The 22323-nt window shown below is 51.6% G+C and overlaps 10 protein-coding genes across 10 annotated transcripts; 3 read left to right on the top strand and 7 right to left on the bottom strand.

The window, feature by feature from the left end:
- Positions 1–311: 311 nt before the first annotated feature.
- V8C40DRAFT_283512 (uncharacterized protein) lies at positions 312–981 on the top strand (the record flags this gene model as incomplete). Its single annotated transcript, XM_083221961.1, has 2 exons — positions 312–631; positions 705–981. 2 exons carry the CDS (start codon positions 312–314, stop codon positions 979–981), a joined length of 597 nt encoding a protein of 198 aa, XP_083068361.1.
- Positions 982–1148: 167 nt separating this feature from the next.
- Positions 1149–3547, bottom strand: V8C40DRAFT_257175 (protein translocase subunit TIM50). Its single transcript, XM_083218436.1, has 2 exons — positions 2367–3547; positions 1149–2301 (listed from the first exon to the last, which is right to left on the bottom strand). Exons 1-2 carry the CDS (start codon positions 3342–3344, stop codon positions 1681–1683), a joined length of 1599 nt encoding a protein of 532 aa, XP_083068360.1. The 5' UTR covers positions 3345–3547; the 3' UTR covers positions 1149–1680.
- A 636-nt stretch (positions 3548–4183) lies between these two features.
- On the top strand, positions 4184–5823 carry V8C40DRAFT_122540 (uncharacterized protein). The gene has a single exon (XM_083210949.1). It carries the CDS (start codon positions 4346–4348, stop codon positions 5453–5455), a length of 1110 nt encoding a protein of 369 aa, XP_083068359.1. The 5' UTR covers positions 4184–4345; the 3' UTR covers positions 5456–5823.
- Positions 5601–7200, bottom strand: V8C40DRAFT_257170 (Vta1 like-domain-containing protein). The gene is made up of 3 exons (XM_083218435.1): positions 6961–7200; positions 6676–6904; positions 5601–6613 (listed from the first exon to the last, which is right to left on the bottom strand). The coding sequence occupies exons 1-3, from the start codon at positions 7061–7063 to the stop codon at positions 5857–5859; spliced, it is 1089 nt and encodes a 362-aa protein (XP_083068358.1). The 5' UTR covers positions 7064–7200; the 3' UTR covers positions 5601–5856.
- A 459-nt stretch (positions 7201–7659) lies between these two features.
- Positions 7660–9505, top strand: V8C40DRAFT_257168 (uncharacterized protein). Its single transcript, XM_083218434.1, has 2 exons — positions 7660–8049; positions 8194–9505. Exons 1-2 carry the CDS (start codon positions 7900–7902, stop codon positions 9412–9414), a joined length of 1371 nt encoding a protein of 456 aa, XP_083068357.1. The 5' UTR covers positions 7660–7899; the 3' UTR covers positions 9415–9505.
- A 79-nt stretch (positions 9506–9584) lies between these two features.
- Positions 9585–10470, bottom strand: V8C40DRAFT_270529 (exosome non-catalytic core subunit SKI6; the record flags this gene model as incomplete). The annotated part of the gene is made up of 2 exons (XM_083220194.1): positions 9585–10098; positions 10157–10470. The coding sequence occupies 2 exons, from the start codon at positions 10468–10470 to the stop codon at positions 9585–9587; spliced, it is 828 nt and encodes a 275-aa protein (XP_083068356.1).
- A 276-nt stretch (positions 10471–10746) lies between these two features.
- V8C40DRAFT_257164 (uncharacterized protein) lies at positions 10747–15007 on the bottom strand. Its single transcript, XM_083218433.1, has 6 exons — positions 14463–15007; positions 14036–14253; positions 13613–13908; positions 12384–13553; positions 11931–12326; positions 10747–11860 (listed from the first exon to the last, which is right to left on the bottom strand). The coding sequence occupies exons 1-6, from the start codon at positions 14547–14549 to the stop codon at positions 10869–10871; spliced, it is 3159 nt and encodes a 1052-aa protein (XP_083068355.1). The 5' UTR covers positions 14550–15007; the 3' UTR covers positions 10747–10868.
- A 2191-nt stretch (positions 15008–17198) lies between these two features.
- On the bottom strand, positions 17199–18292 carry V8C40DRAFT_257155 (uncharacterized protein). Its single transcript, XM_083218432.1, has one exon. The coding sequence runs from the start codon at positions 17694–17696 to the stop codon at positions 17406–17408; it is 291 nt and encodes a 96-aa protein (XP_083068354.1). The 5' UTR covers positions 17697–18292; the 3' UTR covers positions 17199–17405.
- A 28-nt stretch (positions 18293–18320) lies between these two features.
- V8C40DRAFT_257153 (uncharacterized protein) lies at positions 18321–20287 on the bottom strand. Its single transcript, XM_083218431.1, has one exon. It carries the CDS (start codon positions 19851–19853, stop codon positions 19041–19043), a length of 813 nt encoding a protein of 270 aa, XP_083068353.1. The 5' UTR covers positions 19854–20287; the 3' UTR covers positions 18321–19040.
- Positions 20288–21025: 738 nt separating this feature from the next.
- On the bottom strand, positions 21026–22018 carry V8C40DRAFT_257151 (mRNA splicing protein SMX3). Its single transcript, XM_083218430.1, has 3 exons — positions 21836–22018; positions 21673–21764; positions 21026–21613 (listed from the first exon to the last, which is right to left on the bottom strand). The coding sequence occupies exons 1-3, from the start codon at positions 21941–21943 to the stop codon at positions 21541–21543; spliced, it is 273 nt and encodes a 90-aa protein (XP_083068352.1). The 5' UTR covers positions 21944–22018; the 3' UTR covers positions 21026–21540.
- Between the last annotated feature and the right edge of the window lie 305 nt (positions 22019–22323).

Below are 22323 nucleotides of genomic sequence, written 5' to 3'. Positions count from 1 at the left end.
TTGACGGTGTACGAGTTAATGGGCTGCGATGCCGGATCATAGTGTTGCAAGATTTGACCAAGACGAGCTGCAGTTATCCGCTGGAACTTGGTCCGTGAACAAAAACAAACATCTTGATATAGTTCCCGAGAAGCTTGACGGACGGATAGATTTCGTGTGACGAACTCACCTTTTCCTTCCTTCTCTTCAATTTGTCTCAAAGTCCTTGCATATAGATCACCATAGTGACGAAGAGGATATAAAAGTCTAACAATTCCCTCCTTATCACCATCTTCTCCTTCTCTCCTCTTTTCAAAATCTTTTCACCGATCATGAACGCTCCAATACCAACCGCTTTCTCCTATCGAACCATCAACTCCATCAAAATGATGCTCCTCCGCCTCCTCGTCGCCATCTTCTTCCACCTCCCCACAGTCCTTTCCTTTCCCCAAATCCTCACTCATCCACACCACCACAACACGAGCGTGGAAATCGATCCTCCTCTACCAACAACCATCCATCCCATCCCTCTCCCCATCCCTCCAACAACATCCTTCCCAACACCAACAACAACCTCAGATCCCTGGACAGACATGTGCAAACCCGGCGCCGAATGCGACTGCACCCGCATCCCAGATAAAAACGGCGACGAGTAAGACAAATCCAAACCCAAACATAACTCACACATCACATCACACCCCTTCTAACAACACAATCAACTTTAGATACTTCCAATGCGTCACCAATCCTCGCTGCGACCACTGCTGGATCAACGTCACCACCATTCATCCAACTCCTCCAATTCCTCCCGCGACGAACCTCTTTAGCACGGACTATCGCACGCTTCTGCCGGGGACGTATACTAGTTCTGAGGACGGCACGGCGCATGTGGTGGTTGTGCAGCCTTCGCAGCGGATTACGACGAGGTTCGTTACTTTGACGCGGACGAGTTATGTTACTCTTTCGGTTACTCCTTCGTGCGATTGTTTCTTTACACGATAGTTTGAGGGCAGTGGGTTTGTGGGTGACTGTTGAGGGGAAGTGATGAAGTATGCTTTGGAATTTCAGGGGCTAGGAGAGGAAGATTCAGCTGAGAGCCAGAAGCAGTCATTCTTTATACTTCGTTCGTTTGGATTGCCCGAGTAATATCAAGTCCAAGTATGCAAAAGGAGAAGAGAAACAGCAGAGACCTAGATAACACGCAGCCATCTCCTACTAATATTAATATCACTCCTCACATAATCACATCTCTACTTTGCACTCAGATACACTCTTACAAGTTCTCTTCAACATAATCCATCAATCGCCTCATACATCCTCTAGTATACAAGTCAAGTTACACAGAAGTATTTTTTCATCCTTCTTCGTTCGTAGCAAATACAAAAAATATGATCCCAAAAGATCACCTCGCGCCCCCTTTCCATCCCCTCCTTAATCGCCCCTTCGCAGCAAAAAGGCTCGTTTGACCCCATGCCAATGCTACCGAAAGAATTTCTATATGCAAATAATCCCGTTCTCGGTGGACGAATCCGAGGACCATAACCCTTGCCACGTTTCGTTTCCCCCTTTTGGTGTTTTTACAATTATTATGTGGTTGAAGCCATTATATAGCGGAGAGAGAGAGAAAGATCGCAGCGTCGTACCCATCACCAATTTTTTTTCTTTGTTTTTTTTTATCTTTCTTCATTCTGGTATAGCGACTTATGCCTTGGTGTTGTCGCCGCCCTCCTTCTTAGGGCCAAACATGCCAGAGAAAGAACCCATCATGCTGCTCATCATCTCCTGCTGAGCCTTCTCCATGGCCTGCTGCTCCTCCTTGAGCCACTTCTCGCCATTCTCACGGATCTCCTTCTCAAGGGCCTGGTAGTTACGCTGACCTCTTTCGCGGGCAATGTCCTGAAGCATCTTGCCCTGAGCATAGGCTTCGGTAGGATCCTGCTCTCCGTCGACGGGCACCGTCATGCTCATCTTGCTGGGCTTCAGGCCAAGCAGGTTTCCAAGAGCACCCATGCCAGATGGCTTTGCGTGCTTTGACTTTTCAGCTCGCTGTTTGTTGAATTCTCGGCGGGCGATGGCTTCTCGGCGGGCAAACTCGGTAGGAATGTGCTTTCCTTCGAAGGACTTGAGAACTTTCCGCACATCTGAGTACTGCATGGTGTGGATATACTCGAGGAAAGGAATCAAAGCGACAAGCTCCTTATCGCTTGCATCACCCTTCCAAGGCTCTAGAATGACGGCGTTCTCAGGCTGCTTGCGGACGTGAGAGGCTTTGGTGTCGAGAATGATGACTTTGGACAGGTCACGGTTGAGGTAGGAGAGATCCTATTTTAAACACCAGATTAGTTATGCTGCTGCTGCATCAACATTGATGGAAATTGGGGGCTTACCTTGACAATTTCTCCGTCCTCGTATTTAGTGGCCTCGCGATAGAGGGGCCACATGATGAAGCGGAAAGGATCCAGCTTCCGAACCAGCGGCTCTGCCATGCCAAAGGGAGCCGTGGTGAAGAGCACAAGCTCGTAGTATTGACTCAGGTATCGGATAAAGTAATCCATTCCAGGTCGTTTAGCCACTCTCCAACCATGCTCTCGAGTCCATTCGCTGTGGATGAGCATGTCGTCCAAACTGATACAGAGGGTGTATGGGCGCTCGAAGCTCGGGTCGGGATCGGGTAGTAGCTTCTCAAATGCCGGGTCCTGGTAGTAAGACACTGACTCTCCCCATCGAGCTCTGGTGCGCTGCCACCACAGTGCCGGGGTCCATCCATTGGGAATTTCGGGGTGGCGCTCTGCCTCGATGGGATCCTCCCAATTACGACCCATGTATGCGATGCCCATCAGTGATCCCGAGCCCGTAACAGCCAACATGAAGCGAGTCCACCACTTGCGGTTGCGCTCGCTGGTAGAGACATACTCTTCTCTAGCTCGGCCGCGGCCTCCTCCTCCACTGCCGCCAGCAGCTGGCTCCTCCTCGCCCAGCGTCAGCGACGACTGCGACTTGCCAGCTCTCTGCTCGAGCTCGGCCTCCAACGTCGAGGGAATACCCTGGGTGAGATCGGGAAGCTTGTGGAAGGGTATGGGTTCTGGTTCAGCAGACTCGGCGGGCTTCTGTTCAGCTGAGGAATCGACCTCTTGTGCTGGTGAGCCCTCTGCAGCGGGGCCCTTGGGTCCTGGTGAGGGCTGCTTCGGAGCTTGTCTGGGTGTCTCTCCGGGGCTGGACTTCTTGTTCGCATAGGTACGGAGGAATTGCGAAGCCAGAGGAGCAGCAGAAGCAGCTGGGAATCGAATGGGCTGACGCACAGCCGTTCGTGGTAGCCGGCTGGCCGCCAGCCCCAGCCTCGAGGCTTGAGCTACTCTGGAGAGCATCGTGGGATGGACGGTGCAAAGGCCTCAGTAACGGAAGCGAGACTCTTCAATTGCGCATGTCCCGGGTCGCTCGACGATGATCTCGATGCCGCCAGATCCAAGGCTCCTGGTTGGCTGGTTCAGATGTGTCTCGACAGTAGGAATTGCCTGTAACCTGCAGTCATGGAAACGACGCTTTTAGTGGCGCAAAGGCAAAGTCGTTCTTCTCTCGCCCACTTCTTGCGTACTGACCCGCCTCCGTCATCCAGAATTTTTTTGCCGGGATTGGATTCAGCCGATGTTTACGCGATTCTGGCATGTTCTCTTTTCTGCATTTGCCCCGTTTGGGTCCCTCAATGCCGCCTGCGGACTAGCGCGCCGTCGACGGGCTCACGTGAAAGTGCCAATTGGGGAATGTCGAATCTCCAAAACCTCCGACTTGTACCGAGTACTTGTTTCTCAGTAGAACTCCCGGTTTTGTCATACCTCAAGAGACTCAAGTTTCCCTCTTCCCCAGCTTTGTCCCGTCTCTTTTGTCTCTCCCCCCTCACGCGAGAAGACCCTTGTTTCACTCCTGTTGCTGTCATTACGGTACAGTAATCTCACTATTGCTGCGATTCTCGGACCACATCCGACCCTGTCTCTGTTCCTGTTTCACTCCGTTCTGGAACCGTCGCCATTCCTTCAACATCGGCTGATTTGCCCAAGCGAAACCCGGCCGCCAATCAGTCCAATCAATATCATGGCTTTTGCGTTTGGTGCAATCTAGAGGGTGGTTCATCTCGAGTTTTGTCGTCTCGCCATGGAACCACCCTCGACGAGGCACCTCGTTCCGTTGTGATTGATCGACCTTGACTCTACCCGTCCTATTTAACCGCCGGTGTGGCATGCGCGCAAGACCAAGATTGGGGATCCTAGTCTGCTGTACAGTATAACGAATTTCCGTTTGAACCGCTCCTCTTCGCACCTCGAGATTCGATCCGAAAATCCGACATAATATCTCCTCGTTTCATTATTTTGAAATGTCCGAGCATCCTTCCAAGAGCACTGGTCGACGACCATCTCTGACCAAGCCTCCGCCACCGGCAGCACCGAGAAAGGCGCAAGCCACGGCCAAGAAGTCGCAAGCAGCGGCGCATAAACTGCACGTCGTGGTGAACAAGTCGCAAACTGCGATACAGAAGCCTCAGGCACTGGCACAGAACCCCCAGTCGCCAGAGCAGGATCTTCAAGCTCCAGAGCAAGAGATGGGAGCGCCTGCTCCTGCTCCTGCTACCGGCAGCATCGACGATGATATCAACAATATACCGATTGCTTCTCTTACCCTCGACACCCCATTGATCCCGCTCCGAAAGAAGCCGCCGCGTGTCCCTGCGACGCCGTTCCACTTCCTCTCCTTGCCCTCGGAGCTGCGCGTCAAGATATACGAATACTACTTTGAAGACGACGGCGAGGTCCTCGACCTGTCCCCCAACAACTACAAGAGCATCCACAAGAAACTCGGCCTCATGCGCGTCTGCAGGCTGCTGCACGAAGAGGCAACATACTACTACTACGGCACTCGGACGTTTCGCCTCTTCCCCACGTATCCGGGCAAGTACTTTAAGAGCAAGCGGCCATTGCTCGCCCGCCTCAAGCCCCGCCAGCGCGAATGCCTCACGACCCTGGAATTGCGCCTCGGGCCAGGGTGGAATGCGCCACCTAAAGGGTGGGCTGTCAACGATGCGCTCGGGCTAAAGGACTGCATCAACGTGCACAAGCTCAAGGTCCTTGTGGAATGCGACCCCAGCGACGGCATCTTCAAGGGCTTCCGTCGCTCTGAGGGCTTCTACGAGTCCTTCAGTCGCGCTCTACTCACCAACGTCCTCGAGGTGTTGCCGGCCGTAACTACGGTCGAGTTCGACGCCTGGTCCAGCGTCAAGAAGACGGGCAACATGATGTCCGGCCTCATCAAGGTCGCTGCCGAAACCAATGGCGTGGCCATCCGATGGGGGCCAGAGCGCGGTTGGACGGACGCGGATGAGGACGAAGACACCGCGGCGACTGTTGCCGGGCCTGATCCGAATAGACCACTTGAGAGCGTTCCGATCCAGGGGTTCGGAAACTCACACAACATCATGGTTGTGGCGTAATACATACAGCATGGATTGGCATGGAGCAATGGGAATGAGATTTTTTTTTTGTGTACGACAAAACCTTGTGGAATGACTTTGACGATGGAATCGAATGATTTGGACTTGGCGCTTTGTTTTTTTAACTCTTTATATTCTTATTTTCGTTATTTCTTTCCCTGCAGCCCTTATTTCAATATCTGCTCTGGTTCTTACAACATCAGAGCTTCCAGTGTTAGCACTCCTTTTCTCTCTATCTCTGCATACTATAGGTAGCTCAAACATGCCGCTCTTTCTATAGGCAAGAATTACTACTCCTGAAAAAAAGAAAACCAAGGCCCTTCTTCATCTTTGACACTTTGTTTCATTTTGCGATTAGGTATCTCATGTACAGCGTTAAACATCCCAGTAAATTCCCTTTCTCACAGTGCCCCAAGAGTAGCCAGCGCATTCCTCAGCTCCTGCACGGCGGTCGGCACGTCGTCGAAATTCAGAGCGGATATCGCCCACTTGGCATGTTTCTGCGCCTGTGCCATGCTCTTCTGATCAGCCACCGGTGGTCTGCTGCTACCGACGTTCGCAACCGGCGGTACGATGGGAGTTGCGACGGGGGGTGAGACGACACTTGGCGACACGACAGCTGGAGGCACGGGTGCCGTGGGGGCGGTCCAGCTAGGAGGAATAGAAGGGTTGACGGGCTGAGGAGGCTGGGGAGGAGGCGCATAAGAAGTGAACTGCGGAGGAAGCTGAGGCGTAGAATGCGGCGGCTGTGTCGGAAGATCCTGAGGCGGAGGGCTGGTGCTCATGGGCGAGGGGACAAAGGGCTCGTTGTCAGGCTCGGCCGCCTGCGTAAGGGGGAAATACCCTTCCTGCGCGGGCTCCTGGCGCGACGCCTCGCCCCCGTCGGGAGCGTCCTCGACGTAGGCAGCTTGCGGTGGCGGGGGGCTGGTGAGTTCCTGAACGTCGGGGTCGAGAGGGTCGAGGGCCGGTCCGTCTTCGACCTCGCGGGGTTTCGGGTTGGACTCGTTGGGGTCCTTGCCTTCGCGGATGGCCTTGAGTATGCGGGCGGCGTTCCACTTGGCGAATTTGATTTTCTGGAGGACGTCTGGTTCGGGGGTTCCCCATTCGTGGGTGAGATCGAAAAAGGTGGCGGCAGCGTCAAAGGTATCGGCGGTTTGTCTAGCCGCGACAGCAGTTAGCTAGAGTGTAGTTTGGAGACAGTATGATTTGTGTTTCATTACCTCGTCACTTTGTTCGCCTTCATGGTTCGTTCTGCACGATCAAACGTCTCCTGCGCAAACTGCTCGACATAGGCCTGCCCCGCGGTATTGTCCATGATGGCATCGTCGTCTGGACGCTCGGCCTTTGTGGACTCGAGGCGCTCGAGCAGCGTCTTCGTGAAGGCGAAGCAGTCATCGTCGGTGGTGTGCAGGTTCTTTCCTACAATCTGGTTGACGGCATGGTATTCGCCTGTATATATACTTTGTAAGAGACAAGATTTTCTCATTCTGTGAGATCTCACGTACACCAGTATGAGATGGCGGGTTTGAAGGCACGCAGCTGGTTTGCGCGGTTGAGAAACCGACTGACTTCGGGGATCTTGAGCGGCGCGGGGATTGGCTCGGCCATTGCGACTAAGCGATTGAATTATCTGCTTGCTTTATTGTGCTTGAAGCAGTGTATAGTAATAGAAGAGCAAAGAACAACTTGGAGAAGATTAAAACGGATGGGAAAGCTCTTTGTGCAAATGGGCGCATCGACGTAATCGCAGGTGACGATGCGCTTCCCCCACATAAAGCTGCAGCCTTGACGATACATGATTCGAGTACTACATCCACGCACAAGCCACAGCGAACTGCCCCGCTCAAGGTCGCGCCACAGCGAGACTGATTTGGAAGCTGGAAACACCCATGCCTTGCTAAAGTCACACTGTGTGCAAATAGTTGTCATGATAGAGGCACTGAGTATAAGAACACTGAAGTTACCACCTAGACGCTCCCCCAAGAGACTTGATATTTACTCCATATCAATATTGATACACTATTCTATTCTCACCATTAAGCTTGTAAACAAAGTAGAACTCATATACACAGCCAGAAAGTAAAAAGTAAGGCAAAAAACATATCGCCAAGTCACGCATAAGCCACACCTCACACTGTGCATCTCTCTCCAGCGTGGCCTTTTCCCAAATTCCCATGGGCCCGGGCCATCTTCATAAGCCCAAACAGCTATAAAATCTCAAGGCCAAGCAATCGCAGCCACATTGCAACATTTCCTTTTGGCTAAAATCCTCGCCCTCTTTTCACATATCCTGTCTCGCTCTCTCTTCTGTATAACATCACCTCTTGAAAGGGGGAAAAGAGGCCTTGAGAAGCTGCTGATACATAAGGCCGTCTTCTTCTCAGTCTCACTCCACTTACTCACAAGGGCTTCATCCTATCAACTTACACGGAAAATCAGAAGCCATGCATCAACAAACTCTCCTCGCCACCCTTTCAGCTATGCTTGCGGCCTTGCCCGTCGCCCAGGCTGGCTTCTACACCAAAAACTCGCCTGTTCTGCAGGTAGACGCCAAATCATACGACCGACTCATCGCAAAGTCCAACCACACATCTGTAAGTTTTTGCTTACAAACTCACACACATCTCATACACATCAAAACATTATAAAGACTTGTACCACATAAAAAACAACACATCCACGAATGAACAAAAATGAAATTGAAGTAAAACAAAAAAAAAATAACTAACCGTCTCCAGATCGTCGAATTCTACGCCCCCTGGTGCGGCCACTGCCAAAACCTCAAGCCCGCCTACGAAAAAGCCGCCAAGAACCTCGACGGCCTCGCCAAAGTCGCCGCCGTAGACTGCGACGACGACGCCAACAAGGCCTTTTGCGGCACCATGGGCGTCAAGGGCTTCCCCACGCTCAAGATCGTCCGTCCGGGTAAGAAGTACGGCCGCCCCGTCGTCGAGGACTACCAGGGCCAGCGCAGCGCGGGGGCCATTGTCGACGCCGTGGTGGCAAAGATTAATAACCACGTTGTTAAGCTGACGGACAAGGAGATTGACGGCTTCTTGGAGAAGGAGGAGGAGAAGCCAAAGGCCATTCTGTTCACGGAGAAAGGAACTACGAGTGCGCTGCTTAGGAGTATTGCCATTGATTTTCTCGATGCCGTCACTGTTGGGCAGGTTAGGAACAAGGAGACTGCCACCGTGGAAAAGTTTGGCATTTCTTCATTCCCGTCCCTCGTTCTCATCCCTGGAGGCGGCAAGGAGCCCATCACGTACAGCGGAGAGCTCAACAAGAAGGACATGGTCGAGTTCCTGAAGCAAGCCGCCCAGCCCAACCCCGACCCATCCCCCTCCAGCGCCAAGTCCAACAAGAAGGCTTCTTCCAAGGACAAGGCCAGCAAGGAAGTCCCCAAAGCGGAGAAGTCCTCGTCTACCGCATCTTCCGAGACCTCAACCGCCACTGCCCCTGAGTCCACCCTCATCGACATCCCCGCCCTTGCTTCCAAGGCCGAACTCGAAGAGCACTGCCTCCAGTCCAAGTCTCAGACATGTGTACTTGCGTTTGTCCCCGCAGGCACCTCGGAGATGCGCAACAAGATCCTTTTGTCCGTCTCCCAGCTGCACACCAAGTACGTCCACGGAAAGCGCCACTTCCCCTTCTTCTCCGTCGACAGCGACGTTGAAGGCGCCGCCGCTCTGAAGGAAGCCCTCGGAATCTCTGGTAAAATCGAGCTCATTGCCCTCAACGCCCGCCGCGGCTGGTGGAGGCGATACGAAGAGGGCGAGTTCGACGTCCACAGCGTCGAGTCCTGGATCGACTCTGTCCGAATGGGCGAGGGTGAGAAGAAGAAGCTTCCCCAAGGAATTGTCGTCGAGAAGCCCGAGACTACCGAAGAGGCAAAGGTCGAGACTGAGGCTCCTACGGCTGAAGAGGCTGCCGAGGAGTCTGCGCACGATGAGCTCTGAAGAAAGCACATTTGGCCAGCTATATAGTACATGTATCCGAATTAGCAAGACAGAATAACAAACAAGATTGAACATAGTCATCATAAAAAAAAATATTGTGGAAACATACCTGGTATCATTCAAAGGGCAAAAAGTATTGCGCTGCCCATACAATCCAAAACACCAACCACTTAATCCTCCAAGCTCACAGCCATCATATCACTCCTCTGCACTGCTCCCTCTTTAATCATCTTGCTTCCCTTCTGCCTTACAATTCCATCCAGCAGCCTCCTCATCTGTCTACACCCATCAACGCCCACCACCAGCATGCCCTCCAGCCGGCTCACCTGAACACGGCTCTCACACACCAGCACCGCAACCTTGTCGGAATCTCCCAGCGTGGCAACCGTCAGATAAGGCAGCTCTTGCTCCTCCTGAGTGTTTAAGTCGAGCAAAGGGTCGGCTGAATCATCGCCAGCAGCATAAGATGATGTTGAGCCCGCGGTACAAGCCGTGATGTAGTCTGTCATGGGAATACCAGCATCGATGAGTGCAAGTGTCGTCGCGTTGATCAACGCAGCCAAGAGCGATCCGTCCTGGGACAGAACATGCAAGGATACCGTAATCGTCGAGTGTGGGAAAAGATGGACATGTAAATTAGCCGCCAGTGCTTTCTGAATCGTAATCTCCATCTCTTGGATGCGCCTAGAATTCCCTCAGTTAGTCTCCCATATCCCAATTCTTGTCATATGTAGCTTCTCACCTATCATTTCTCCCTCTCCTCTTGCGATCCACGCTCGAAAAGCCAGCCACCACCACATTCACCACGATGCTCGCCCCGTCCTTCTGTCCACCCGTCTGGCCGCCACCGCCAGCCCCCCTCTTCTGCTGACCTGCCTGAGGCTCGGCCGGGCCAGTCACCACGCACATGACCTTTGTGTGGCCCATCTCGAGGTATGACGATCCGTCTGCGGCGTCTTGGGTGTGAATCTGGGCGTGCAGGCGACGGAGGTCGTTCCATCGTCGGCCGTCGATGCGCAGGAGCGCGAGGGAGTATGTTGATGTATCGAGAGGCATTTCGGCTGCTCAGAGATGTGAATTGAACAGTTGTGACAGAAAAGAAGTGAGAAAAATGTAGTTTGTCATGCGACAAATTCCAATTGAAGATGGTAGTTCGAGGTCTGCAAGAGACCAAGAATTTTTGGGAGCTTTGCAGCGTAGTGGGGTCGTTCCAAGCTACGGGTGTGGCTGATGGCTGGTGGTACATTTGATGTGGCGCTGACCTACAGCCGTTACAGACATCAAGAAGATGATCCAAACTGATTTCACAGAAAAAGAGAAGAACAACATGTATTTGTCATAAATTCAATCATTATATTATTTCAGTAGTGGCAATGTACAATTAAGTATAGCCGGGTATAGTAAATTCTACCTAGTAGGTAACGCAAAATGCTCAACCATGTATAACAAACTCGCTATAATATCATCCTATGCTCTTCAAATGGAGCTGCGTCTAGATCAACAGTAATCCGTCCCTTTTCGTTCAATGTGGCTCCCAAATCGGATATCGGCGTGCAAAGCCGAGTGTGTGCCACCTCCTGTCTGCTTACTCTAGCTTCATCCCTTGGTATCCAGAGGCTTGGTTTCGGCGTCCAGAGCTCCGGGGGCTGGTAGGTAGCGTATTTGTCTCCGTTCGTGTACGAGATAGGCGGTCGTTCCTCTGTGGGGATCAGTTTGCGCAATGCCACGAAGTCTTCGTGCTCCTCTGGATGCAGCCATTTGGCTAGAAAACCGGGAGGCCCTTCTCCATCTCCACTCTTCGCAAATGCAAACATCTTGTCTAGCATCGCATTAAGCCCGGACCTTTCCATCTCAGTCTTGACTTTTTCTATGGCAGCAGACTTCAGCCACGCTGTTAGGGCCATTCGAATACTGCTGGCGCCTTCGAGACCCCTGTTGGAGACAACGTGGTGATCGTCTTCGTCAATTTCTTCTATTTCGATCTCTTCTTCGTCTCCAAATGCTTGTTCCACGTCAAAGTAGCTTGCAGCTGCACCGCCGGCGTCATTTCCATGTGCTTCCCCATCGTCGTTGTGGACTGCGAGTTTTGCCTTTTCTTCTTCTTGGATCTGTTCCTCCACTGCCAACGTCTGCGGCAAGCTCCACATGAGAGGCAAAATAGCATCTCTGAGCAGGAAATGAACCAAGCCCGTTAGACCAAGGAGGGTGATGACAATACCCATGGGTCCAAATGCACGATTCAAAATTAAGAGGCCAATCAGACATATCTCTGCCAGGTAAAGGCCAATGATCAACTGCTGTAGGGCGCGCGGATAGAAGAGGCCCTTGCTGTCAGTTGTGGTGTCGAAAACATAGATCAAGTTGTACTTCCAAACAAGTCCAATAAAGGCCATGCCTCCCGCGCTAAATATCAAGATCAACGGCGCAATACAGGCATATGAAAGTGCTGCAAGTCGTATCTCCATTAGCACAATGCTTCCTCTTTCAAAGGCGCATGAAATAAAAGTAGTACGTACCAATCACTCCCATGTTTGTAAACACTGGAAAGATGCCGCCCCAACGAGCTGGCCGAAGTTTACGCCAGGTTGTGAATCGTCTCCTGGGCACATCTGACGTTTTTGCCACGATGTGGTGCCGAACCAAGGAAAACAATTGCAGCAGCTGGGTGCCACCAGTAGCTAAGCATTGGACCAAGATATACGACAGGTAAAAATTCGACGCCTTAGGCAGGTTCTGTGCGAGAAGTGATTGGATACCCAGCGGGTTTTCAATAATGTCCTGGAGTGCACCCGAGGCGGCCGAAGTGATGGTAGTGACCAAGAAAACTTGGACGACTTGGAACGCAAAGTATGCATTTTGCGTAAAGAACTCTCCAATGATCAGTGACGGAATGCCAGCTTGAGCAGCGCAAACTATAAAAGGGGCGTCAGTCTACCATATTCAAACAGGTAAATGTAGGGATTCCTTACTTCTCAACAGAATCGGCACCAGCGCCATGAGCACAGACAAAGCGAATGGTGGAAGAAGACCGCTAATAACGCCTATTATAAAACTAGGCAACTTGTTGATCCAGTGAAGAAAGGGAATCTTCTCGGTTAAAAAGTCCAGTTGGGATGCTATGCCGATAAATGCGGAGGGAATGGACCAGAAGATGATGGCGGCGGTGATGCCACTGAGAATCAGCAGACGTCGTATAATACGTTCCCACCATTTCATCCGCAGAGATTCCCATATGACCTCGTCCGGGCGAATACCGAGCAGCCCGGGGGCCATCTGCAGCGGTAAATGGTGCACAACAACTTGCTGTGCGGCATGGGCAGCCTCCTGAGTATCGAACTCTATAAATGCGGCTGGGAGAGGCTCAACATCGCCTCGCTTGATTTGGCGTCGCAATTTGAAAATTTGGATGTTAAGCTCCTTGAGCCTATTGCGAGTCCACCTGATTGTATCAACTCGACGGCCAAAGTTCCCAATTGGCCGATGATGCGGCCGGGCTTCTGCTGGTATCCATTGGGCTGCAACGGAGCCTCTGACGTCCGGCAAGTTGGGCCTGAGGCCATATGGATGCACATAGTCCAAGTCCTCTGCTTTAAGGTCTTCCTCCTCCTCGAGATTGACCTGCTTGGGGCTCCCTTCAACGCTGGTATAGCCTGCCTGATTCTCTATATCCACTCCAAGTTGGGCCCCAGGTAAGGTTACCTCGAGCGGACTGTTGGATTGCTGGACGGTTTCGCCGCTATCCAGAGTGGTCATCTCATGTATTGAGGAAGTCTCGGTCTCTTTCCTAGCGGGTTGATAAAGCACATTGGCAGATTGTGGGTTCTTGCGAAGGTATTTGTTCCGCGCGGCGTTAGCTTTCTTGATAAGATCAATCTCGGCTTTCTCTAGTCGCATAGCTGTCTGTTCTCTCTCTTTGACCAGATTCGCAAGATCTTTACTTGTGCGGGGTAGGAAGATGCGCTTCGCAGAATCGCCGTAGAGTTTTCGAAGTCGAGCCTCATCGCGATAAGGCTTGGGGATACACAGCAAGAGCAACGTTTTGGACGAAAGTCGATCGGCATAATAAGGCGATGAAAGGTATGCTTGGCGCAGGTTGACAAAGAAAATACACTCTCGGACAATTGTAAAAAGCACGAAGCCTTCGATTGCATGTTAATACAGGTGGTGTAGCGGTAGACAGGGACCAACTTAAACTTACCAAAGAATAACCAAGCAACTACAGCATGGGCCCAAAGTCTTGTAGATCCAGAGACGACGTTACCAATGGTCAGGAGGTCAAGCTGTGTAAGACTATTACCGCCAGTGCCGTGTACCGGGAGGAGGATTGGCCAGACGATGCAGCAGCCAACGAGGCTAATGTTTCGTAGAACCTTGAGATAGCGGAGGAAAAAGTAGGCATCAAGAGAGCCATTGTTGAGGACATAGGTGTCTGGAATCTTGAGGAAGGGTATGATCCAGTTGAAGAGACCAGAAGGCAATTCAGGAGTGGGTTTCCTATAGTGTCTTGTGTGAGATATGGTGCCGGCATTACAATCGTAACGATTTTGGGAATTTATAAATGTGAAGACAGGAGAGATACAGGGATGAAGATGAGGGAAAGGCAGAGAAGGATGGGACATACTCTGGGTATCGAAGACTGGGAATAGTTCTTGGAGCATAAACTCGCCTGGAACGAGGCCGTAGCAAAAGGAATAGGGCCAAGCAAAGACCCAGATAGATAGCAACAGGAGCAAAAGTAGCACCAAGTTTAGACAGAGAATTCGATTTGTTGCCATTTGCCGTGCTCAGAGTACCGCCATCAGAGCCATCACGGCCAGATCCAACTCGAGTGTCATTGGGCTATGATAAACCAAAACGTATCAGAGATTAGCTGAAAGCAAACGGTACACAGCACGATTCAAGTTGTGGCTTGCTCCATAACTGCCGCGTCCCGCTTCAGCTCTTCAGGTGCAGATGCAGGTGCAGCACCGCCCGCGATGCTGTGGATAGAAACGAGACTCGAGGCGCCAGGATAGAAATCGATCGGAACTATAGTTGACATGACGTACCACGGTGAGGCCCCTCGGAAGGAGCTCGTACAATGACATGGCGATATCGACAGGCTGGCGATGGGAACGAGACTGCAGCTCAGGCATCGCAAAAGCAAGACATCTTCACCGCTGGGAAGAAGCCAACAGGCGGATCTCGTGTATCTTGCTCGTGTCCCGTTGGTAAGGAATTCAATGCGAACGAGGGACAGCAACCGAATCAAATCGAAACAATCAGGCAATGCTGTAGCAAAGAATCAAGACAAGCCGACCGCGCACAAACTTAGTTGGCGTTGGACTTGTACAAGTACTCGATCGTCTTCTGCACAACGCAGTCATGAGCAACCACGCAAAAAAATGCGTTTAGCCTGGGATTGCTAACTGGGGAACCACGGAGCAGGGTCCGAGCAGGGACGAACTGGGGGCTGGTAATCTTTGACAAGAGGGGACAAAGAGGAGCGATGGATGTCAGTCAGCCTCTTCCGCCCCCCTCGCAACCAGCGCAATTGGCAGTGTCTTTCGGCAGGCCGCCAGAGATGCCCCATCTTGCACCTTCGGAAGTGGATGGCAATCAAAGGGGGCAATAATATTTAGTGCTAAGCAACCAGCAGCGACAGCGCAGGCAAGGCTCTCCGACCCGTACGTGGTCACGGCCTCCAGGATATCCCCTGTTATCTGTCGCCAATCGGAAATGCAGATACGCCTCGGTGTCTTGGGTGCCATTTATGAGGAGAGGGCCAATGGCCAGCCAGATTCAGCAATCGATCGGCACATTTTTCGTCGGCGAGTCCCCAGTCACAAGGCTCGGGCTAATTCCAGCGAGCGTCCAGCCCAGTCGCAGGGCTACAGGAACGTGTACTCGGACATGCCTACGAGATGGAGACGTTAGTTAGGTACGATACTCGTACTAAACTAGCAGCGTAGTAATACTCATACGAGTGGGCTTGGACGGTTCGTAGCGATGGCGGGTCTGTGGTGGAGAGGGAGAGATGCAACAGAGGGTAAGGCGAGAGTTGGTGCGGGTGCGGATGATGTTGGCGTCCCGCCACTGGACAGCTGCAAGACAAGAGGCCAAGATGCCTGCTGGGATGATTTGCTCGGTTCGGCACAGCAAATAGGCGATGCGGCGCTAGAGGCGGAATGTCTCAGAAAAGACGTCAAAACGATGCGGTGATGACAAGAAGCGAGAAAGCCAAGAGAGGGTGAGATGAGATGGTCTTTGTGAATAGTGATAGAATCTGGAAGTGCGGTCGGCTTTTGGTCACAGGGCGTAGGGGCTGGTTATTGCCCTGGAGGCAGTTTACAGCGGACAACCTTGGAGCTCCAGGGCTTTTAGCACATACAGGTACCTACAGGCATCCACTGTACGGACAATCCGAGAGTCTAACGCCCCCATCACTGATGAAATCCAAACCTGTACGGTACTCGTATTGTAAAACCTCGATCTATCAATACCGGGTATTCAACATCCGATAGCTGTCTACACAGAAAACACCAACCAAATCTTATGTCCTGTCTTGGCCTCGCACAAGACGAGGTAACACCATATGCCGTCAGACCGTGCTTGCAACTAGTAATGGATCTAGAACTCTGTCCATCTCAAGTCGCGAAAATGACTTGTCAGACGGCTTTTCCCCCTCCCTGCATCTCCAAAAAAGCAAAGCCCGTCCACCTCCTCTCCCCGATTCACAGATCTATGATGCAAATATCCGTACGTTCTCAGTTTCGGTGATCCCTCTCTTTATCATATACATCTTCACACCTGACTATTATCTATTTATACAAATGTTGCCGAGACACCGAACCACTCCGTCGATGCACGACTGCACCCCGTCCAACGGTTAGCGAACTTTCTCCTCCCTCTTAAAAGACGGCGTTCCTGAGGCCCTTGGCAAGGCTCTGCTTCATCCGGTTTAGTCGCTTGCATAGTGGCGAGCTGAACTCAAGGCCCCATCGTCACCCGGCGCTACGCCGTTGAGGGGGGAGGGCGAGCCAGGGTTAAGGGAGAGCCTTGTCATTGTCATGGATACGAAGGGATGCCAATGGGCGATGTATGGCTTGTGATATATACTATTGCTTGGCTCTGGGTTTCTAGACCGTTCAGCTGTCGCTTTATACATGCATTTTGTTCGAACAGATCATATTTCTGCATCATTGTTGGCTGATTTGCATGAGGCTGGTCGTGATCCTACGCGTATTATCCTTGCACCATGTCAGATGCTCTTCTCCAGCTCGAGTCAGCTCGAGCCTTGGCCTGCGATCGAGACCGACCTTGACTACGACTACAACTACATTCCATCCAGGCTATAGGCAACCAAGTAGAGTCTCAATTCAACTAGTTGTACTCGTATTTGGGTAGAGGTTTAGTTGTCAAGAAAAAAGTCCCCGGCGAAGCATCTCTCAGCTCCAGCAATCCAGATATCCCGTACGCCTCCAATACGCCTCGCTTAATCCAGTATCCCAGTACTCCAAAGACAAACCCCCCCAAAAGAAGCAACTCTTGACAGAGCAAGAGCTGAAATATGCCCACCCGAAGTTATACGCTCGAATCTTCACTCGAATTTTCCGCTGATCTAGTACATGTGTAGTCATCTAGGAAAACCAAGATGCCAAAATCGTCCGCGACAACGACCCAATCGCCATCCTCTGGTTCTTTCTGGCTCTTTCGTCTTCTCCTCTGATGGTGACCTCGGTGCTCTTTGGGCGCGGGCTGTGCTGTCGTACTAGAAGAGTTCGAATGTGACCTTTGAAACAATCCTTTTTGGTGTCAACACGCTGTTCTTTTTATCATCTTGGGGGAGATACAGAATAATTGCAGACATCCACTTACTCTGCGTTCGGCTTTTAGCCACATACCACAGGTTCTTCGCGACGGCCTTGCTCTTAGGGAATACCGTCTCCCATTGCCCTACCCATGTCCTCTTAGTCTCAGCTTCCACCGGTGTACATTCGACTTTAGGCTCCCTATTCCCGAGTTAATCGCAAACAGAACAGACACAGATATAGGGAAACCAACTTCTTTGTGCGCTCCTCTGCCCCATTGCTCCCTTGCTCTTCCTCTTCACAAGGCTGTCCAGTTGCCTGGGAGGTATCCTGTTCCCGCTCAAGGGCCGTCGTCACATCCTGAATGTCTTCTTTGTGCTGCAAATTGTCTTGCTGGGGTGACTCTGTCGGCCACTGGTTCTCTATGGCAAAGATCTCTGCCATGAGAGAGCCAAATGACGAATTCAATGCCATCTCTGCTGTGAAGGGCATTGATGGAGGAAGCGCAAGGCAAGGGGGGAAAGGCGGTAAAGAATTCGCATAAAAGTTTTATTGCGTCTGGGAGAAAAAAGAATTCCACTTTGAACTGGCAGAAAAAGGATCAGAAAGCTGCCTAGCAGGTACTTGGCAGTTGTACATTCTCCCAGGCTGAAGGGGAGAAAAAAAGGTTATCCAGTGCCTTATCGCAAAGAGTGGCTTCGCAATCATCGTTAACCTTTCTCTGGATTTCTCATATTAAACTTAGCCTTCGAATTATCAAGGTATCCTAGGTAAGTTTTTCCTTGTATCAGGATGAGAATTTACTCCATCGACTTGGTATAGATACTTGTCTAGGAAGAGCTTATTGGATTTAATCTTAGCCTAGAGTTTGAATCTTGGTTGGATTTGAGTCATCTAATGTAGGCGGATTTCGATTCGTATTGACCGAAGCAAGAAATCACAAAGTTCATCTTTCCCATCATGCCAATGCCCATAGAAGCAGAAGTGTATTCGAATATGTCCGTCTACTGGCATAATTCAATCAAGTACGGTACGGAGTACACGTGGCAACAAAGGCTATTCCACAAGTACTTCACAAATTCATCAACATCACAAGAGCAAAAGTAGATCAAATAATTTCTCTCATCAATCAGTACTTGTAGATTCAATAAAGTCATCTATCTAAGTATCCAACACGGCAGTAATCCTTAACCATCTGCCATAAATCCACCCCCTCATCCACGATCTTTTTTTTTTTTCTTGGCTAGCCCTCCGAAATCATTGTACATAACCTGATCCCGAAAGGGCCACATCCATGATCTTGTCGCAAAATGTTGTCCGGAGCTGGACAACCCCCTATATCCTTCCTTCTCTGTATCTTCTACGAGAGACGAAAGAAAAGGGGGATGATACTCCGGTCTTGGCTGAATGAGCAAAAGAGTGGTTCTTACCCGACTCTTTGCAAAAAAGTTGGCTCAAGGAATCAACAAAACAAAACAGACCCGTGGAAATGGGAGGGACCACTCCACGGGGGGCCGCAGCATCGACCCAGATGGTCATCACACGCGCCCCAGGTGCAAAGATCACGCAGCATCATTATCCAAGAACCAGCTTGGAGTGCTGCGTGATCCCGCCCTATGAGGGGGCGCGGTGGGGAATGATTGTATAAAAGCGAGTGTGCTTGTATATACATTACCACACAACAACATTAATGTGTGTCACCGAGCAGGCACAGAACACTGCAGGATCATTATGCAGTCCGTCTGCCCTGTCGTGGGGAATAAACATGCTTATCATATTCTCTTCATCGTAAAAGGCTTTTCTTCATCCGTCATTATCAGGCATTGTCCAAGTCGCTCAACCAACAATGATGCCATTGCGGCGGGCAGAGACCTCGTACTCGGCCTCCTCGTCGTCGCTGACGTCGCTAGCGCAGTCAGAGCTGTCCTCATAGCCGCATCGGGAGCCGCCACAGTCGATCTTGACACGGTCGCCCTTGCGGGTGATTCCGTAGCGCTCGCAGGTGCATGAGCTGCAGTCGGAGTCGGGGGTGCTGTAGCCGGAGAGCGAGGAGCTGGGGGAGGAGCTGTCGGAGCGGTATGAGAGGCTGGAGCCGTTGGAGGAGACGGGGGAGGTGCTGAAGTCGGTGAGGACATCGTCTTCGAGGCCGGCGCTGCCGAAGCGGGCAGTGAGCTCCTCAAGATCCTCGTAGTCGGACTGGAGGATGTTCTTGGTGGCGTGGGGAGACACGGGCTTGGGGGCCTTGATCTGAGAGATGGAGAGAGGTCGGCCCTTGGGGATGTCGACGGCCAGGGAAGCACGGTGACGAGAAGAGCTCTTGCTGCTTGACTTGTGGGATGACTTGGAACCGTCCTTGGTGACGTCGAGGATGTTGAGCTCTCGGCCGGTGGTGGGCTCGGTGGTGGACTCAACGGAAGGGTTGTGAGCGACGTGGTAGCCGTCGATGATGTAGTAGTACCAGTATCGCTTGCCAGCCTCGAGGGTGGAGTTCTGGAACTTGAAGGTACCCTTCCATGCGGTGCCGGACTTGGAGGACTTGTCCTTGGCAAGGGGGATCTGGCCGACGTAGTTGTCCCAAGAGCCGAGAAGGTGGACGGTCTTGACGCCAGCAGAGACGCGAAGAGAGAATGAGAGTTGGATGGAAGACATGTTGATTAGTGGGTATTAAAAGTTGTTGTGATTAGGGAGATGCTTTGTTGTAGGAGTTCTAGTGATTCTTGGGCAAAAGTGTAAAAATTGGTGTGATGATCGCCAGCGAGCAAGTGAAATCCACAATTCTGTTTATTAGGGGGTATAAAAAAAAATTCAATGTAAAAAATTATCTCGTCTCAAGCTGACCGGCAACTGAGATGTTTGATGGTGTAGTTGACGTGTGTAAGGGTTTGTGTAAGTGAAGACGAGATGGTATATTAGAAGATAAAAAGGGAGACCAGCTCCAGAGCAAAAAAAAAAACAAACAAACAAGGGGGAAAAAACAGAAAGGTGGATTTGAGGTTGGCAAAACTTGCTGAGGAACAAGAAAAAAGAGAAACATCTCGACGGGTGTTGGCCGCCTTGATATACGTTTTGCGAAGCGCGGACCCGAGGGAGAGGCCGTCACGACACTTGGTCCGGCCATTGCCTAGACCAGGCCCCAAGAGGCAAGGGAAGTGAGCCGTGTCTGCAACCTCTTCGACCGGCTTGCCATGGATGAGCAAATGAGCCATCGCGGCGGGCCAATAACGCGGCAAAGTCGCACACCAAGGCCGCTTCTGCATGCATCTCGGCGTCCGTCTCCTCTCACCCGGCAGGGGTATGGGCGGTTAACCACCTTTAACCCACTCATGTGTGGCGCCCATCCACAGCGCTGCCGGCGTCTAGATACGGCGCTTCATTGGACTGCCGCCATCAAGTCTCGTCACCTGCAGAGCCGGAGGAGGGGCCTCTGCCTGCTGTGACTGGCTCGTGGTCTGATTGCAAGCCGTAATTACGCACGCTGGTGTCCTTTTTGGTGTGCCCCCGAGCTCGCCGTGATTCGTTAGAGCGCTTGCGGGTGGACCAAGGTAGTATCGACAAAGTGCATATAGGCGAACAAACAAACAACCAACCAAGCTAAAACTGCAGACGCAGCTTTTTGATCACACAATGGCGGTGGATACAAGACCGAGTTGCAAGGCTTCACTTGCTTCATAGCCGCTTGTCGATAGAGGCCGATATGCATCTAACCAGTCGTATGCTCTGCTCTGCTCTGCTTGGCGATAGACGACCCCTGTTGTTGAAGTCAGTATGGGTCATTTCAATGGCTCGACAAGGCAGGTAGAGAGCAATAGGACTCTACATATGCTTAGTTGATTGATTGAATGATGAACTCGTGAGGAGCTGACATCACATGTCCGTTTCCAAAGTTGGCTCCAGGGTATCCTCAGTGCCGCCCAATTGACCTCAGAGTGGTCGTCATGAGCAGCCTTGCAAGACCACAGTGAAGCCAATATTCCAACCCTCAAGGATCCAGCTCCTCATGTGACGAACAAACTCTGCGAAAAAATATCGGTCCGAGTGTAAAAAAGACAGATGCTGATTAATGAATAGCTAAATATTTTCCGAGAGATGATGCCTGTAGTAATCACGGCTTCCTTATCCCATCTGTTGTACGCCCTGGTATATCTTTCTTTCGGTTGCAGCTTTCGACATCGAGGTCGATTTGATTCGTCCCATCATGGAATTTCCCCTGAGAAATGTCCGTGTGATAGTCTTTACAGCTTCCCATTCCCCCCATCCCAGCAGCAAGTCAAGCCTCAGCGCCTAGTGTCCAACGCTCAGCGGAAGAGTCTGCGTCTTTTTCTCATGTATCCCCTCTTCAATCCTCCATTCTAGTATCTCCACCGCTCTCCTTCTGGTCGGCTCCGCGGATGTAAAGAACGTTGTTGCACCTATACCGTAATCGTTAAAACCCCATGAACAAAACCGAGACAGCAAAAGCGCGTCCTACCTGATCAAAACTTGGCCCAGCTCGCCCGTCAGCTTGTCGTTTAGGTATTCCTCCGTGTTGGACAGCTGCAGGTTCATGTAGCTGTCGATGGACTAGAGTAGCAAGGCGCAATTAGCATTATCCAGGGGGAACCACCTCGACTCGTTCTCCGGCTTCTACTCACCACCAATCTGCCCTTGTACTCCGTCTCCCCCCACTTTAGGCGGACGAGGACCGTCTTGTCGACGAGATCTTGCAGCATAGGCCGCGGGTTGACCGGCACGAAGCTCATCTTGTCTGCTGGTGTCGGGCGTTGGGGTTTCAAAGAGAGGCACGCTATCACAAGGCTGAAAGTTTCGTGACGAGATGCCAGACAAAGACCACACCGCCCCACCAAGCTCAGGCCCGGCTGATTCTCGGCTGCTAGAGCTTTAGCTGCCTGCGTTGGAAAAGTGCATTACGCAGGTTATTATGATAACCCCGATAGTTGCATGTTTCTTTCAGATACCAAAACACCTTGATCCCTGTCCGTCTCCAGCCGCACTTGGTCACATCACACTCAACACCCGGTAAAAGCAGGCTTCCACTCATGGCTGGGCCTTCAGACGGGCCTTCAGCGGCCGCCAAACGAGACCAACCACGGCATCATCCGCATCTCCCCGTCGAGGCCGC

This window comes from Trichoderma camerunense (assembly GCF_050948025.1).
Source record: "Trichoderma camerunense strain CBS 138272 chromosome Unknown V8C40scaffold_23, whole genome shotgun sequence".
NCBI classification, from domain to species: Eukaryota; Fungi; Ascomycota; class Sordariomycetes; order Hypocreales; family Hypocreaceae; genus Trichoderma; species Trichoderma camerunense.
Note: the sequence above shows the minus strand (reverse complement) of the source record. Positions and strands in the feature narration are given on the sequence as shown.